Genomic DNA, 17,830 nt, shown 5'->3' on the forward strand with positions numbered 1-17,830 from the left:
ACTCCACTTAAAACTAAGAAAAGGCAAAACCCCATTTAAAAGTTCATCAAATTTATGTTTTCTGCCACAGTCAGCCCCAAATACGGGGTTGGAACATTTGACACGCCTCAATCCCTCATTGGATGCATAAAATTCATAAGAAGTCTTCTAAACTCGAGAAAATTTGTTATACAAAGAAAGAATGGTCAACTACAGGCTCTTCTTTTTCAAAATCTTTTCCTATTTCAATGAAAGAGTTCTATTGAATTATAGACATTGTAACTAGACGAATTTCAGACCCATCTCCCTCTCTTTTCTTCTATAAATAAAGGCCTAACTCGAGCTTGAGGGAGGAGGGGTAGTTTCTCAATTTCTGTGATACACTCGTTATGCTTGAAATCCCAAACTTCCTAGAGCCAATCTCAAGCCTCATCCCTTGTTTTCAAAACTTAACACCAGAAATGCTCAACCTAGTTTTATGCCTTGCTCAAGATTCATTTGAAGTCCTTTTAGCTGTAGGAAAGTTTGTTTTAGGGTCGTACATGAGAGGTAAGCCTTTCATTTCACAGTCTCTTTGTTTTTCATGATTTTTAAAAACGAACTGGAAATTGAACCGATCAGGGGACCAGTTTCTAGTTAAGCGGTTCAACCGTTTGGGTTGAATGGTTTGACCTGTGACGTCATAAATAAATTAAAAATAAAAAAATATTTATAAATAATAAAAAAGCATAAAATTAAATAAAATACAAAAAAATATAGAAAATAAAACTATCTAAATAAAAAATAATACAGTACAAAACACATAGAGAATATAAAAATAAAATACAGAAAAATTCTAAAAAATACAGAAAAAACACAAACATTCAAAAAATACAGAAAAAAATAGAAAATTGCAAAAAAAAAAAAAAACTCTAGAATGTTAAATCCTAAAATGCAAAAATCCTTGACCTAAAATCAAGATTCACAGGGATAGATTCCCCTAGCACCAAAATAAAAGGGGAGAAATAGGAGCATTCACTCTAGAATGTTAGATTGCTATGCAACCAAGATTGATCTCTAAAAGACTTCAATATGCATTAATTTTACCTAATTGATCAAAAAAATTACATTAATTTGTACCTAAGCACCGTGCCAAATGTTGCTCCCTAAGCTTCAACCAAGCAAAAACTTCAAAACTCTGTTTTTTCTTCAATTTCTGAGAATTTCTTTAGAATTGCTCCTAAGTGTCAAAACACTCACAATCAATCTCCAAATCTTCTAGAAATCAGGCAATTCAAGGTTTCACTACCAAGTGCTAGTAATGGTGGTGTGACAGTGGGCTCGGGCTTGGCCGCAAGCAAGTTGCCGCTGCAAGTGCTGCTTCGACTTGTAGAATCGCCAATGCCCAATGGTGGTGTTATTGTCGTCTGTTGCAAATGCTTCTCCCTGGTCACCGTTGCAAACTTGTCAGACAACCGCTACAAACTCGCCGTCTGCCACTACAAGTGCTGGCCACCGCAACTCTTACTACTGTAAACTTGTCATCATCGGTCGCCGTTAATCATCGTTGGTCGGTGTGTGTCGTTGTCGGGCATCGGAGGTGTTGGCCACTGCAGGTGGTCGGTTGGGTGTGAGGGTTGAGAGGAGGGAAGGGTTAGAACGAAAATGGGGTTCTAACCCTAAAGGGACTAAAGTTCGATTCTGGGTTGGGGATATTGAAGGCATTTTATTTTTTGTTTTTTATTTAAAACATTGAAAATAAAAAAAAGTAAACCGCAAACCGCTACTTGGGTCAAACGGTTTAGTAGTCTGACCGCTCGGGTCAGTGGTTTTCTAACTTTTTAATGTTTTTAAGAAATTTCCGGTTTTTAGTATAACCGGACCCGGGGGCCGACCGGTTATCAGTTTTTTCAGTCTGACCATCTGGTCCGGTCCGGTTTTGAAAACCATGATGCTTTTAGTTTAGTTTCAGATTGCTTAAAGTCTTGAAACCCTAGGAAACTTGCATTCCCAGCTTCCTCCAGATTGAGAAAAAGAGGTAGAGAGGCGAGGGTCTTAGGGAAACAAGTACTTAAGACTCGATAACATCACCTCAAATCAATTCTGGGCGAAGTTGAAAACATTTTTGCTAGATTTCAGGAGCTTTGAGTAATCCTGTTAACTCGTGTTTCATTGGAATTTGAGCCTGAATTACTCCCATAGTGGATTGCTATAGTAGCTTGGAGAGAGGAGTGCCTAACACCTTCCCTTTCCCAATATTTGGAATCCAAAACCTTTGGTTCAGTACCTTTCCCATGGAGGATGGAGTCACTATCAAAGACTTAAATCAAATTTGTCAAATCTGAAAATGAGGACCCATTTCCTCTAAAAAAGTGAGTGGTGGTTCTATTTCTTTGAGTCGGCCATGAACTTCCTGTAACTCACAATCGCCATTGCCCTAACTACCACCACTACTACGGAATCCTTTGCCCCCACCACTACTTCTAGACTACGCCTAGTTGACAGTGTTGTTTTGGCGGTCGAGAATTTGGATTGATCGTCAATGGCCCAAAGCATCGGTACTAGACTTTTGCAGACACCAAGAGGATAAGGAGAAACGATGAGGGGGAAGATGAAACCCACCTCACACAACACTGATCAATACCCACCCATTCACCGCAGCAGATCTGAACACTAGTTTGGATTTCCAACGCCTCGGGAAACTGGTCGAGATAGATGACAACACCTTTTCCCCCTCTTCTTACCCGGAGGGCAATCTTCTCTTATGGTCTTCACCTCTTGCCCCGCTCGGAAATAGAACCGCCCGTAAACATAATCTTGAAAGTCATAATCTTTTCTTTTTCATCATGAATCAACGTCCTTGAATCTGTCCATATAAACAAAAAGCAAAGGAGAAAAAAAAGACGGGCACGAAAGTCCAGAGATTCCAATTTATGAAGGCACAAAGGTTTTGATGGATGCTGCCTCGGACAGCCTGCGACCCAACCCCACTCCCATGGTTCTTGCTCTCTCTCTCTCTCTCAGTCTCTCTCACCTAACTAGCGGCAACAACCTATTGAAACAACCATTTTCTGGTGAGTTCGAAATGCCCCTAGGCCAGGGTTCTGATATGGGCTACGAGCTAAGACAACTGGTTGATTGCTGTCGTGGCAACTGGTGAGTTCGAAATGCCCCCTTCTCGTAGTGAAAGATGTGGAGAGTAATGGTTGCACCATCGACGACCGTTAGGGAGTGGTTTGCTATAGCTGCCGTCGGGGAGAGGGATGGTAAAGAAGGAAGAGGAGCGAAGGGTAAAATTGGATTTTACAAAAAATTTATACATCATTGGTGTGTGTTTGGATTTCGATGGAACATTAACGGATATTAATGACGGGTGTAGAGCTAGTCAATTGTTAAAAACAATAGGAGTGGTGCACGGCAATAGTTAAACAGTAAGGGTACAGTTAGTCAATTAACTAAACAATAGGGATAGTTTAAGGAATTTGCATAATATGTAACTGCACTTCATGTATTCTGTCTACTCTCCCTTGCTTGTTAAATTAAACTTTGGTATTTTATTCCTGTTCACTTCAATGTCTATTGTGCTATATGAGTATATCCTAGTTTTTTTTTCACCTATCAAAAAAAATATCCTAATTTTTTTCGTTTCTTTTTTTTCCTAATGAGCATGGGATATTAGGGGTGTTTACGGTTAACCGAACCATGGGGCATTTTCTTGAACCTAATCGGTAGTATCGATTTTTGAAAAATCGATAACCGGAACCAAACTGAAACCAATTGATTAACTGTCGATTCAGTTCATCGTTTTTTCGGTTTTTTAGTTTTTACAATATATATATATATATATAATAAAAAAATATTATATTTTAAATAATAAATAATAAATAATATATTATAAATATATATTTATATATATAATTCATATTTATTAATTTATAATATATAAAATATATATAATATACATAAATATATATAAAATATATAAAAATATATGTATACTGGTTGGTTCGATTAACTGTTGATTTTTTATATTGGTTAACCGAAACCAAACCAACCGGTTCGATTAACCAATTTTTTGATTTGATTTCGATCGATTCATTTTTTTTTTGCTCACCCCTATGGGATATATCCTAGTTGGGATATGAAACAAGGGAGATGTGATAGTTTGGATGGCTAGGAGCCCATTCATCTTGGAAGACTTTTGGCTTTAGTAATCTCTTGTAATGTAACTGGTGAGGTAAATGGTTTAAGGGCCCATAGTTCAACTATGGATGTATGGCACTGAACACAGTGGAATGGCGGAATAGGATCGATGTAGACAAGGGTTAAATCGAATCTAGGTAATGTTATTGCGAGCTATCAGCTATCTTTCATGCACTCCCAGGTCCCAGAAAATTAGGTATCATGATGGATGTGATCACGGGGAGGGATCTTTTAGAAAGAAACCGTCTATTGGATTAGGTATTGCTGGTTGAACTTGGTGTTTAGACTGCGTCTAGATTTCAAACAGCCACCTCATGAAATACAACGTTGGTTGCACACTTGCAGATGGGTGCATTTCATGGTACTTAACTGAATACTTCAAAATAGTCAAGAAAAAAAGTACTTAACTGAATACTTCAAAATAGTCAAGAAAAAATCTCTGTTACTGAAAGACAATACCAAATAAATAGGTTTGACCAATCAAAACCCCTTGTGAATTTTGATAAATACCATTAAATTAGAAGTCAGCTTCCATTAGTACTAGCCTGTGCTTATACCGTTTGAACAGCCTTTTGCAATCTTGCATTGAGAATATTTCTCCATGAAATAAAGCACATAAGTACAGAGATATTCCTAATACAAGACTATAAAGGCTCGAATGGGCATTGCATTGACTGAGGCCGATCTCTCAAATTGATTAATAATTCCGCGAGTATGATCTTATCTTACACTGCCACTGCATTAAAACTTTGTCAAATTCCCATGATACCACCTTGGTTATCACTTTTATCATACCAGTTGATTGGTTTCCAGTATCATAGTTGAACCCAATAGTTAAAAGGGAAAACGTATGCTACTGGAAAAACATGATATCAGAAGGGCTTTGATCAATCAAAACCCCCGTAAATTTTGATAAATAACCACCTGATACTGCTTTGTTAGTTACAAGTTTTCCCGGTTCAGCTGAGTGTTTTGGGGTTTAGATTGCCATGCTTTTGAAAGAAAATATTGTTAAGTGCTCAAAACACTTTAGATTTGTTCAGCATTGCTCAGTGTTTAAAACTAAGTTGAATGTTGATCCGAAAAGTTGGCTTTGGCTTGGTGGGGGCTTTGCGGTTCAACCCGGCAGTTGGCCTGGTGAAACGGTTTAAAACAGTAAATTATTCAAGACCAAGTGTGTGTAAGCGATAAGCCCCCAAAACATTTTCTTGTCCAATTGTTTCAACAACCACCCCGTATATATATACTACAAATTCATTAACGGTGTTCATCTCTCATATGTTTCTAACCCAAAATTGTTAAACTTACTACTTACAACTTACAATGGTGTTTGGTTTCATTACCGTTTATCTAAAAACGGCTCCAGTTCACTGACATATAGGCATTTCCCCTGAAATCTTGTTTGGTTAAATAACTTATTAAATAAATATTTGTCTCGGTTTGTATGAGAATTATCTACTGGAATGAATTTCTTTTTAATGTTTTCTTCAACACCAAGATATTTTTTCACTATTCAGCTTATGTAGCATCTAATATGTTTAATGGTGTCTAATTGTTAAAAAAAAAATTACAACCGTTTTTCTTATTTTTCACAATAACTACCATACAAAATATTTATTAAATAAACGACAATGAAACCAAACAGCCCCTAAATGTCTTTTTTGTTTTTTTTGACCCCTATTAGAAAGGAACATCTCCTTAGTGGTACCAGCCAAGTTAGTAGAGGAGAGAAACAAGTAACCGCCCCAAAACTGTAAGGGATGAGCAAATTAATAGGTAGATCAGACTAAAATCCCAATGTAAGTAAGAGTGATTTATCCCTTAGGGGGCATTCTTTTTTCGGATTTTGAGAGGGGGAAAGTTAGTCAATAGGATTTTGGTTCACATTGACCAATAATCACATGCTCTTTTTTCAAATTTATGTGGGGACCAGGGAAATTTTATTTTCCTGGGTATCACTTATACCCATCTCCTAGGTGGGTAAATAACTTTTCCACCTAGGGGGAAAGTTGCCAACACTTGAATGGGACAAAAATACCCCTTTTAATAATATATTTTTTTGCCTAAAATGGTCATTGTCTTATTTACATGAGAAATAAAAGAACATGAGTAAATGCACTTACCCGGATAAGTATTTTCCAGGAAAAATTTACCCAAATAACTGCATTTACCTGGATAATTAACTTACTGAAAAATGAACGGAGCCTTGATAAAAAAACAAAGAAAGAAGTTAATGGGAGGGGGGGGGGCACATGGTTTCCAGACTAGTGGTGTAGCAAAAGGAGAAATGATGCAACCTATACGGGGGGCTCCATATCTTGGTCACTTCACACCTCTCCTCATATGGTATTTTCTGCCCAAATGTCCCTTTCTTCTTTGTCCAAAACAATCTTCTTACCTGGACTGGTCGCATTATTCCTCTATGTGGCTGAAAGAGACTCATGTAGGGAAAACATTTCTTTTTTCCTGTTGGGGTTGATTTAATTTGTTACTCAGAGCTGTCTATGGTGATATAAATTAGACAGTGCTAACAGATTTCCCCAACCCAGCGAAAGGGCCTGGGCGCGGGCCCATTTCGAACTCAAATCTGGGTCCCAGAACCAGAAGGGTGGATGTGGTCCAAACATCTATGGCAACACGGCATTAGCAGGTTGGTAGTTGGTAGGCTCAAAATGGCTATCCAAATCCAGGTCAGAAGCCCATAAATCCGGCCCAATCTGTTGAAAATTGTATTCAGCTTGGTCACTGATACAGGTGACAGCAATTTCATGATCATCAAGCCATGATTTAAAGGCGAATTTGGTCCCTTTGTGCATGGATATGGAACTAACACAAAACACTGTAGCTGCATTAATGCTACCGACATCGTACCTTTATTCTTTATGAATCATTGCAATAAAGTCTTCTCGAATTTAATATGCTTGCTACCTAAATAGGGGAGTACATTTCCTTTGTTCCCTACCAAAAGGACCTTTTGGTCTTCCTTTCTAAACTGAGAATCCAACTATTAAAACCTTTACCTCTCTCTTGCTTCCTAAGCTCATGTCGCTTAACTTTACATATTACATTCTCTCTTTTTTTTTCTCTCTCTCTCTCTCTCATCCAATTGATCTTAAGCGTCTGTATGCTACAGGACCATGCAGCTATGGCCTCGTCCAAGTTGGGGTCCAAAAGAGTGATTGCAACAGAATCCAATGTGATCAATTATATTAGTCTTGATCATATATGCTTATTATGGATAATAATGGCTTCCGAGAATTGGTATATAGCTTCATTTTCATCACTGAAATGCTTTTAATAATACAATAGAAGCATGAAGTTGTGATCATGTTTCAAGCTGATTTTCTTCTGTTTGGTTTCAATTTTGAACTCCTCCCTTACTACTTTGAGCTCTTGTTTTACACTTCTACTTCCAATGTAGAGAATTTAAGGAGGGTTGTGGTAGGTTGTACCCAGCTTACATCACCCTTCTGAACATGATGGGGCTCATATGAGACCGGCACCTTATGCTTATGGAACACTGGTGCATCATCCATTTGTCCCCTCGTGAATTGGAATAAGGCTTTGTTTAGTTGAATTGAATTGAATTGAGGGTTTCAAGCTTGTTGTTGTTCATCTAAAGTTGGGAAAGAGGAGCTAATTAAATACTTTTTACAGATTTGACCTTTTTTTTCCATATGGTTTCAACTTCCATCTCAAAAGAAAGCTTAGTCATAACTTGGGATAGAGGGGGCCAATTATATATATAGCATGAAATTAAGGGCAGTGGTGTGTTTTAATTTGCTATTGATCAAATCACACAGCTAAAGCTAAATCTCATGTATTAACAAATTAAAAGCAATTTGATTAATTTTTGTCCTTTTGTGATCTAAAGTTGAAGGCAACCGCATGGGTCCAAGGCATTATGCCTAGAAATCTTCAAATGAATTTAATTAAAAACACCTAGTCCTAGTTAGTCACCCCTAGCCCTAGTCTATTACCACTTCAGGTGTGGGTGTATTAAGTATTAATAATGAAAAGGAATGAAGATATAGTTTATATTAAGGCTGTTGTGTTGTGTTAGCCTGTTAGGCACATCTAATCTATAGATCATAATTCTAGGATAACATATATTTTGATAAATCAAATCCTTGGAATATACAGGAGCTCTTCGAAAGATGGTCCACTTTGTTGGGTAGTTGTAACTGATGAAAAATGATATCTTAATATGTACTTCCTGCATCTAGACTTGTAGGAATTCCGTGCCCTCTTATTAAATATATGCCTAGAATCTTTGGGAATGCTCATTACGTAACATCTAAGCTAGATTGATCATCTATATATGTTAGCATCCATGTTTCCTAATTAGGTTTCTTTCTCATTATTTTATTTTACTTTTTTTGGTTCAAGTATGAAACAGATTAACTAACCCTTGTTTAAGTAATTAAACGGGTCAGGACTCTGGACCAATCCGGATTGCTTGTATTTTTTATTTTGGATACCATCATGAAAAGGGGATTAAGGGTTGGGAATGGAGCAGGATGCATCGTCAGTTCCAATAACCAGTATATATGATTCTGGATCTCCTATTCACATAAATTCTGTTCACCTCTACTCACAACACACTATCCTCATGAGTTGGGAACATCTTCCCTGCATAATATTATGTAGGAAGATAAGACGTTCTTTATATGTGACTGCAATGTTATGTGAGTAGACATGGACAGGAGATCCAGATTCTATATATAATATTATTATAAAAAACTTACAGTTACGGAGTTTGAATCTTTTATTTATAATGTGTTCCTAATGTACAGCTGTAGTGTCCTGTGCGTAGGTGTGATTTAGAGATTTGGATTAGATCTGGATTGACAGTTACATGGATTTGATATTATGCCTCAATTTTTGGAGGAATGTTGAATGGCTATTTCAATAATAGTTGCAATACTTCCTTGTGACCTTGCTCCCAAATAATACAGAGTGGTTCATGTAATGTCAAGAATGTACCCCCCACCCTCTGCATGTGGGTTTTGGGCTCAAATCTTCACTATAACGGTATAACCAGCCCAAGACCTTAACAACTTGCCAGTTGGCATGTTGTAAATTTATTTCCATCACTCACCTGTTTGTGTTTGATTGGGGTTAGAAGGGATTGCTGCGGCCACGGTTGCAACAGATATTTCATCCACTCCATTGGTATTGACCATGAGTTTCAATTCAATTATTAGGAAACCAAATCTGACGGGTTGCTTGAAAACAAAACAGAAGTGGTAGACAAATTTTCAGGCTGAAAATATTCGGTCTACAATTTCACCCTCTATGTTAATTGTTAAGAAATCGGATGAAAACAAAAAGGGGTAGAAAATAAGGTTTTCGCCGTAAAAATGGACACAAATAATAGCTGAAAAATAAGAATCTGCAAAATTTGTATGTCCATTTTCAGAGAGAAACAAACACACCATGTACGATTATGCTTGCATTTACCAGTCAATTCTCAAGTGGTAGAAATGTAGAATAGTGGTTTCCAAAATCAACGGGCCCATGAGATAAAATCGAGATTAGCCAGCTGGCAATTCTTTCACATGATATCACGTACTCAACTGGAAAATATCATCTATTGCCCATATCTAGGCGACCCGTTTAGGAATCAGAATCTGTCAACCCTTTGAAATTCTATCTATGTTGTTGGTATCAACGTCATAGATAGATAGATAGATTGGTTGATTGCATCTGATGGCTTTCACCACATAGCATTGATCAGTCTTTGTTACACCAAGACCACAGTCTCCTCTCAGCGACAAGTTCACTATATATCCATTGTGTGGGCCAGCCAGGTCTCCTCTTGGCTCTGTCCGTGATCAATGGACTGTACTGCACATCCATGATCCATGTCGTGGCCATGATAATAAAAGAAGTCTACCACTTATATCTCATTGTCCACAAGTAGCTACATCCCATGTGATCTTCTCCTTCCTAGGCATGCTCTACTTGCATTTAACCCGTACCATTGTTCTAAAGTTCCTTCTCCAATGTCGACCCGATTAGCAATCTGGACCGGTTAAACCCGAATGCACGCAGCCTAAAACTGTTTGGGGCCCCCACTTGTCTCAGAGTCTCGACCTACCAGTGTGGGCTTGGGTTTTTTGGGATCCATTTATTTAAATAATAAAAAAAGGTGAAATGGGCCACGCTTCTTTGTCCTCGTGGATTTTCCATAAACAATGGAAGATGATGACCTGTTGTATCGGCCTAAAGTCGAACCACACTTGCCAACCTTTGCTTATGTAGGATGCATAGTGACGTTCTATTGGGCCTTTAGTGGGCCAGTAATCTTTACTAGGGAAGTTGACCCAACACGACTTAAATAAACCTTTCCTTCTAAAGGAGGCTTTATGATGTATCATGTGCTCAACACTTCAACAGCCTCTGCCTCATCTATGTTTATTAATTAAATTATATATGAAAAAGGCCGCCTGCAACATGCGTCCTACAGTGATGGATCGGGTCGGCGCCCAGCTTGTTGATGCCTCTTTGTTTGCTTCGACCTGACCCGTAGTGATCTATTTTACACTTGGGTAGTTGGGTTGGGTTGATGGACCGGTCCCAATCTGAGCTCCGTTACCGTTTGTACTTGGAACCGCTGACCCAAAACCCCGTGAAGGTATTCCTTTTAACCATTTTAGATTTTTTGGACACTGCCACGTCAGTGAACAATCAGACTTTTTGTAATAAAGTTTTAATTAAAAATGATTTTTTGGTAATTAAAATTAAAACTGTCTTTTCGCGATTTCCCGTTCATCCTCTCCCTCTTCCTTTTCTTTCTTACATAGAAAAACGCCACCCGAAGGCCGAAGATAGTCGAAAAGTAGTAAACAGGAGAGATATCCAGAAGAGAGAAGAGAGGAGAAAAGGGCGCACATTTCTTCGTGACGCCTCTTTTGCAGATCTTGAGAACCAATCTGTGAGTAGAAAATAACCCTAAACTTTTGTCTGCTTTTTTCTTCGAAGAAGCTTTCTTGTTCGTTCAGGGAGAGCTACGACATCGATGAAGGGGTTGGAGTTGCTAGATCCCTTCTTGATGGCTTGAACGATGATTTAGCTCGTTTTCTGAGCTGGTTTTGAGCTTGTGATGGTGATTAAGCCCTACAGTTTCTTGTTCTGACATGATTTTCCACTGCCAGAGCTGAACCTTCGGTGCTTCAGAGTGGATATTGCTGGATTTTTATGAGGTGTGTCGGGGTTTGAACTGTTGAAGGGACGTTAATTTGCTTACTTTTTTTGTTTTTTTGTTTTGTTTCGACCCTGGACACTAGATTCTTGGTACTTCTCCTGGCTTTTCTCTGGTTTTGGGAGATTTTATTGGATTTTCGCGAATTAATTTGAAGAAACTTTGTGTTTTGCTTTTTGTTGCTGGCTTGAAGAGGTTTGTTTGGCTTCGGATTGGTTTATTTAGAAAAGCATCTGCTCTCGGCGTTTACTCTGTTTTATGTTGCTGTTTAAGATTCGAAGTGCTTTTTGGGTCTGAGATGCTGGATCGGATTCCTCAGATAATGATTTAGTAGCAGATATGGACGACCGTGGTGGATCATTCGTAGCAGTGAGAAGGATTTCGCAAGGGTTGGAGAGGGAGAGCGCTTGTCATTCTACTTCAGGTACGCTGTAAATTTTTCTCCTTTTGTTTTCTTTCTTCTTTTCTGGATATTGCTATTTACTCCTATCAGAACCTAAAACGAATTAAAAATTCAAATTGTGACCATAATATTTTGCTAAATTACACTCCGCGTGTGGAAATTTATGCTTAGTTAATATCTTCGACTCGTATTCGGCAAACTTGAGGAATTATGGCTGCTTATTTTAAATTTGGTTAATTTTATGCCTCTTGCGAGTAACTTAGCAATTTTCCTGTTAACCTCTTTTTCTGTTCTACAACACTGTCGTTCTTTCTTCAGTTGTTGTTTTGTTGTAACTTTGCTCAAGGGTGCATTATTTCTGAGTAAAAGTGGAACACGGTATTTTACACCAAGACTGAACCAGAGTAACAGAATTTTGTCTACTCTTTGCTATTCCCTCATTAGGAAGCAACTTAGCAAAGAGGACTAACTAGATATAATAAGGCACTCGAGGTGTTTTGGTACTGGTTCCTCACTAGGTCTGGTGTTTCCCTAGGATAAGCATTATAGCACCTCTGCACCGGATGACTTTTTACAGGAGTTTCTTTAGCATTGCAGACTCAAAGGTGATTGGTAGATTCCCCTTGCAGTTGAAATAAGATTGGGCTTACTTGATGGTATTAGCAAACGCAAGGCAGCTTCTTAACCCCAATCTCTCCCCTATTCTTTCTCTTAAATGGACTGTACTTTCCATTATAAAAATTTCTAAGTGATATTTTCTTGATATCCTTTCCCCAGTGGTAAACCTCTCTCGAAATGACATTTCGAACTTTGTTGGTAAAGATTATATCAAGCAGAGATCATGTTAACAGGAAATATTTAAGTTTATTTTCTTTAATGAATTAGGTGTGAAACCATGTCAACTAATAAGCATGAACAACATTACGAGTAGCTAAGTTATGGCCTCTTGCCTTTTCTATTGAAATGTGGTGTTTCTCATTCTCCAGTTATATATGTTGAAAGCACTCTTCTCAAAAAATCATCTTGAATTTGTAAATTTGCTTCTGGACCAACATTTTGGGAATAATCTAAGAGTACCTGCATGTGAGCCTTGATCACATTGGTCTATCCATCAAAGATTTACTTAAAACATAATTTTGTCATTGGTCCATTTAATTTTTGTTATATGTAGATTAGAAAAACTTAGCTTATATCTGTCTGACCAGCACATAATCATAATTATTATGGTGGGCAAAGTTTCTGGATGGTTGTATGTGATAACAATGTTTTCTACACTTTTGCTTCTCTTCTTGCATGTCTTGAGTCTGGTTACTTCACATGTAGTAGTGGTATAGTTGGCTGCAATTATATTTGGAAGTTGGAACTGTTTAGAGTGCTGGAGTCTTGAAAATAATTGTTTTGAAATGTTTGTAGGATTATTATCCTTGTGAATTGACCATGGTTCGTTATACAAGGAGCAGATCATGCATAATATTTAGTGTTTCCTAGGAAATTGTGAAAGATGGGGTGGTTTTCCTTGGATCTACAGAATCTCGCTTTCTCTTTTTTTTTTTTTTTGGATTTGTATGCATACAAGAGTTCTTCCTTTCAGTCAATTAGAAAATCCAATTCCAATAGTTAGCAATTTTGTATTCTACAGCTGAGGTTGTGGCAGGGTCTGCAGCATGGCTTGGGAGAGGTCTTTCTTGTGTTTGTGCTCAGAGAAGGGACAGTGATACTCGACCATCGTTCGATTTAACCCCTGCTCAGGTGACATTTTTTTTTCTCTGCACATTGTTCTATTTTTAATATGCTGTTTATACATTTATCTTCCATTAACTAGGAGGAGCAGGAGTAGCAGCAGCATTAATAGTGGTGCAATAGGAGGATATTTTACAATGGACAACCTAGGACTGACAAGTGTGAAAAGGCATGTTTGGCTCTAAGAGAAGCCCCTTTCTGCCCCCTAAAAAAACCAAAGGTTAGGCCCATATCCATTAGAGATCTTCATGGGCTGGAGCAGGCTAGGCTTATCACCTACAAGTAGGGGCATATCCCAGGCTTGTGCCTGGACTAACCTGCTTCTCAGGCCTGACACAAAATCTAGGTCTTAGGCTCTTAGCCTGGAAACTTGTGGACCAGGCTAGGAATGATCACCTCTAGTATCGAGTCTACTCTCAAAAGAAAAAAAGAAGGCATATATTTGCTCCCTTTCTCTATGGATGTTAGAGCTAAATCATGGATTGTAGCTTTCCTCAAGTGACATTTAGCCACTGGAATTTTTCTTTATAAAATGTAGAAAACAAAGACAAAGACATGGTTTGGACAGATGGCAGGGGCTCTTGGACTGAAACTTGCCCCAGGATGGTGACAAGCAGAATAGATTGGGCTTTTTATATCTTTCATGTTCTTTAAATGATTAGACTAGTGATCATGTATACTTAAGATGTATAATTCTGCTCTTTCCATTGGCTTTTATGCTTTCAGGAGGAGTGCTTGCAAAGGCTACAGAGCCGCATAGATGTTGCCTATGATAGTTCAAATCCTGAGCACCAGGTATTGTGTGAAGTCTGAATTCATTCTGGATTTCATTTCCTTTCTTTTGGGCGGGAAGGTGGTGGTAGGAGTCATAACATTTCATTTTAGTTTCTAGAACTTTTTTTTTTACTTTTGATACTGTGGGCTTGAAATATGTAGTATTGAATTACTTGGAATATTGTTGTCATTTGTAATAGATAGGTCATGAGATGGAATCTATGATTAACCCGAGGTTCATTATCCTTATTAAACTGGAACTCTGGATAGTCCACGTGGCCCACTTATTCGTTAATGCTGACAAGTTGGTTTATGTGCCATCTTTTTAATGTGGCATGATCCAAAAAATCTGAAGTGTAAGGGCCTTTCTTCCAACTGACAGTAACTATTCTTGCATTATAGGAAGCTTTGAGGTCATTGTGGAATGCTTCCTTTCCTGGAGAAGAACTTTGCGGTTTAATATCTGAGCAGTGGAAAGAAATGGGATGGCAAGGAAAAGATCCATCAACAGATTTCAGGTATGCTTTCTTTCCTTTGGATTCTGTGGGGCTTTATGTGGTTATTACTTTTAGTTTATGCTTAACATGTTGAATTTGGACTTTATGTGGCAGAGGTGGTGGTTTCATATCACTAGAGAATTTGCTGTTCTTTGCAAGGAACTATCCAGTAGGGTCCTTTTTTTAACCTTGTTATTCTTTTTTGTTTTACCTAATGCTTGTTGAATTTGGATTCCTATGTTAGGAGCACCTTGAAGTAATAAAAAACTTTTTGTTGCAGAAATCCTTTCAGGATCTTCTCCGAAAGCAGGAAGGTGATCGGGCTATGTGGGAGTACCCATTTGCAGTTGCTGGTGTGAATATCACATTCATGCTCATTCAGATGCTTGATCTCCAAGCAGGTTTGCATGTTTCCCTTCCAATTCATGCTGAGTAATGATTATTTTGAGCAAATTATAAAATCTCCACGTCAACCAATTAATACAAATCTTTCTAGCATTTCAATATTACACCAGAACTCAATGAAATTTGGCCACATTCTCAGTTTCAAGGAGGTTTGATACAAATTGCTATATAAGCAATTTAACCAAGCCTGTACAAATTAAAATTTGTCAATAATTTAGCCAGGTGGATATTCACTTGCATGCTTAATGGATGTATAATTCTCATTTGTCAGAAGAGCCAAGACTGATGATAACATGGGTTATGTTGGGGTTTGTTTAGTACAGCTACTCTCTCTTGCTGAACTCTTCTAAGGACCTATAACTTTTGGCATTTTGTTATGCACAAAGTGGTCACTCTCATACTCAAACCCACTTTCTCATGCACATCAGCTCAAGATTTTACCATTGCACCAAGCAAAGGCCCTTAACAATAATGACTTCTTGCTATGTTACCCGGATAGTCAAGGGCATGGCTACAAAATTTACAAAAGAAGTTGGAAGTATCCGAAACAATATGGGTATCCAGGTGTCCTGTACAAGCCCTTGTACAGGTATCCAGGTGTCAAATTGATAGATGGGTACAACCATGTTGGTGGAATTGGTAAAGAATAGCATCTAAAACATTTTATTCAGCCTTCCGGAATACTTTCTTGAAGCCAAAACTGAATGAATCATAATATGCTTTGAAAGTGGTCCTAATGTTTATATACCTGTACAGTCAAACCGCGGACGGTGCTGGGGGCAATTTTCTTGAAGTTACTTGTAGGTAATATTATAGCAACTCATGCTACATTTTTTTTAATGTTAAAACTTGGATTTGTTGGTCAATGGATGTTTCAAACTGGAAAAGATATTTAAGACAATTTGATGCATCCAGCCTAGAAAGTTGCCTAGGGTGATAAAATATCCAATTTAATGATATAAATTCTGTTTGTGTTTAATTTACTGCTTCTATGAGCAATTGTCTCAATTATGTTATGTATAACCTACAGGTTTGTTTTGTGACAGAAAATGAGTCGGCGTTCGACCTTCTCTACTGCATAACATTCAAGCTAATGGATCAGCAATGGCTTGCTATGCGTGCATCGTACATGGATTTCAATGTACCGCTTCTGTCAAATTTCATCATCCTCACTTATTTTATCATAAGGTGGAAAAAAAATACTAACATCATATTCTGTAATTTTGTTTTGGATTTCTTCCCTTCCAGACTGTGATGAAATCCACACGCCGGCAATTGGAAAGGGAATTCCTGCTTGAAGACATCACACGATTAGAAGATATGCCTTCATACAGTCTCCTACGATAACATTTCAGTCCTATTGACAACCATGCAAATCCCTTGAGGAAGCAAGATGCTATTCATTGATAAGTGCTTTCTCCCAAGTTATCTTCTTTTAATTTTCTTTTTCTTCCGCTTTTGTTTTTTGATTAACAAGCCATCTCAACGGTGGCTTCCAAGATTTGGTGATCTGCCCAATTTGTTTGAGGCTGTCTGCCCATTTGAAGATTTCAACAAAGTTTGGATCCAGTGTTCTAAGCTACCTCCGCTAATCCAAGCGTGAGCACGTTCTAGGCACATCCAGGATACCCTTTTTCGCAATGGGGGAAAACCTGGTTGCCATTTGTGTAACTATAGACAGGTACCTTGATTTTAAAAAATAGGTCAGTACTCAAAACAAAAGCTCAATATCTACGACTACTAGTACTAGCCCAACACGAAAATGAATTAAATAAATGCACTTAGAGCATCAATTGGGTGTATGTTTTCTCTGTGCTTCTACATGTAGAGTTTCTAAGACATTCCCGTCAGGCTATTTTGTTGACCATTCAGTTTAAGGGATACATTTCTTTAAGAATAGTAAAAGAAAAGAAAAATTAAGTAATGCAAGCACTACTGGATGAACAAGCTAGATTCATGAAACAATGCCCATGAAAGGGTTACGTGGTGAAATGCCCCAATGTTTTATTAATTAACTTTATAGTCATTTGAGCCTCAGATACTGTAAAACTATAGTAGCAAACTTGTTCATCCTTGTGTAACTCCGCTAATTTCAATTTAATTTTACGCTTAAATTTTTGCATATAAAATATTGCAATCTCATCTTATTATAACCCAGACAGACCAAGGTTAAAAACTGGAAATGTGCATCGCAACATCACATGATGGTTTCAGTCGGTATTCAACTTCCCGACTACACTCGATAACCATTTCCAAATTGGAGATTAATGACTTGGATCATAAAACATAGAGGTCCAAGAATTTACAAGCACCAAGGATGGTCGCAATTCGCTCCAATAATGGCCCATTTTAGATCGTGAACACATACATGCACAACAATGATTCATTGAATTCAAAAAATAGTCTAAGGGTCTATCGGTATGTTCGTATGGTCTGTTTGGTTTAGATGGGAATCAGAATTGGAATCAATTAGAATGGGATTTTATTTTTAAGGGAGGAGATACTAATGGTCATTCTTGTTAGACAATGTATGTCCTCAGTTTTATTAAGAGTGATGTAAACTGACATTTGTTGAATAAAATATTTTTTAAACTGGACATTTACGAGATTTGTGTTAGTTTAAAATGTTATTAATGAATGGGT

At 37.8% G+C, this 17,830-nt stretch overlaps 1 protein-coding gene across 6 annotated transcripts; it reads left to right on the forward strand.

Moving 5' to 3' along the window:
- The first annotated feature begins 10,960 nt into the window (after window positions 1–10,960).
- LOC104598404 (uncharacterized) lies at window positions 10,961–16,769 on the forward strand. Of its 6 annotated transcripts, none has more exons than XM_010260439.3 (11): window positions 10,962–11,101; window positions 11,322–11,369; window positions 11,642–11,792; window positions 13,411–13,520; window positions 14,238–14,306; window positions 14,688–14,803; window positions 14,897–14,951; window positions 15,063–15,183; window positions 15,944–15,991; window positions 16,234–16,328; window positions 16,436–16,769. In XM_010260439.3, the coding sequence occupies exons 3-11, from the start codon at window positions 11,708–11,710 to the stop codon at window positions 16,532–16,534; spliced, it is 798 nt and encodes a 265-aa protein (XP_010258741.1). In that variant the 5' UTR covers window positions 10,962–11,101; window positions 11,322–11,369; window positions 11,642–11,707; the 3' UTR covers window positions 16,535–16,769. The 6 variants fall into 6 exon arrangements, with proteins under 6 accessions (XP_010258743.1, XP_010258741.1, XP_010258744.1 ...); XM_010260442.3 differs by having other exon boundaries at window positions 11,688–11,792; XM_088890806.1 differs by having other exon boundaries at window positions 11,688–11,792; window positions 13,426–13,520.
- The last annotated feature ends 1,061 nt before the right edge of the window (window positions 16,770–17,830 follow it).

This window comes from Nelumbo nucifera, chromosome 6, assembly GCF_055504915.1.
Source record: "Nelumbo nucifera cultivar China Antique chromosome 6, China Antique-T2T, whole genome shotgun sequence".
Taxonomy (NCBI): Eukaryota; Viridiplantae; Streptophyta; class Magnoliopsida; order Proteales; family Nelumbonaceae; genus Nelumbo; species Nelumbo nucifera.

Excerpts from the sequence above, each read along its gene's own strand:
- LOC104598404 (XM_010260441.3), top strand. The coding sequence starts at position 11,708 with ATGGACGACCGTGGTGGATCATTCGTAGCAGTGAGAAGGATTTCGCAA. Across the intron at positions 13,521-14,237 it reads TCGATTTAACCCCTGCTCAG|GAGGAGTGCTTGCAAAGGCT; the intron begins GTGACATTTTTT and ends TTATGCTTTCAG. Across the intron at positions 14,952-15,062 it reads TCTTTGCAAGGAACTATCCA|AAATCCTTTCAGGATCTTCT; the intron begins GTAGGGTCCTTT and ends TTTTTGTTGCAG.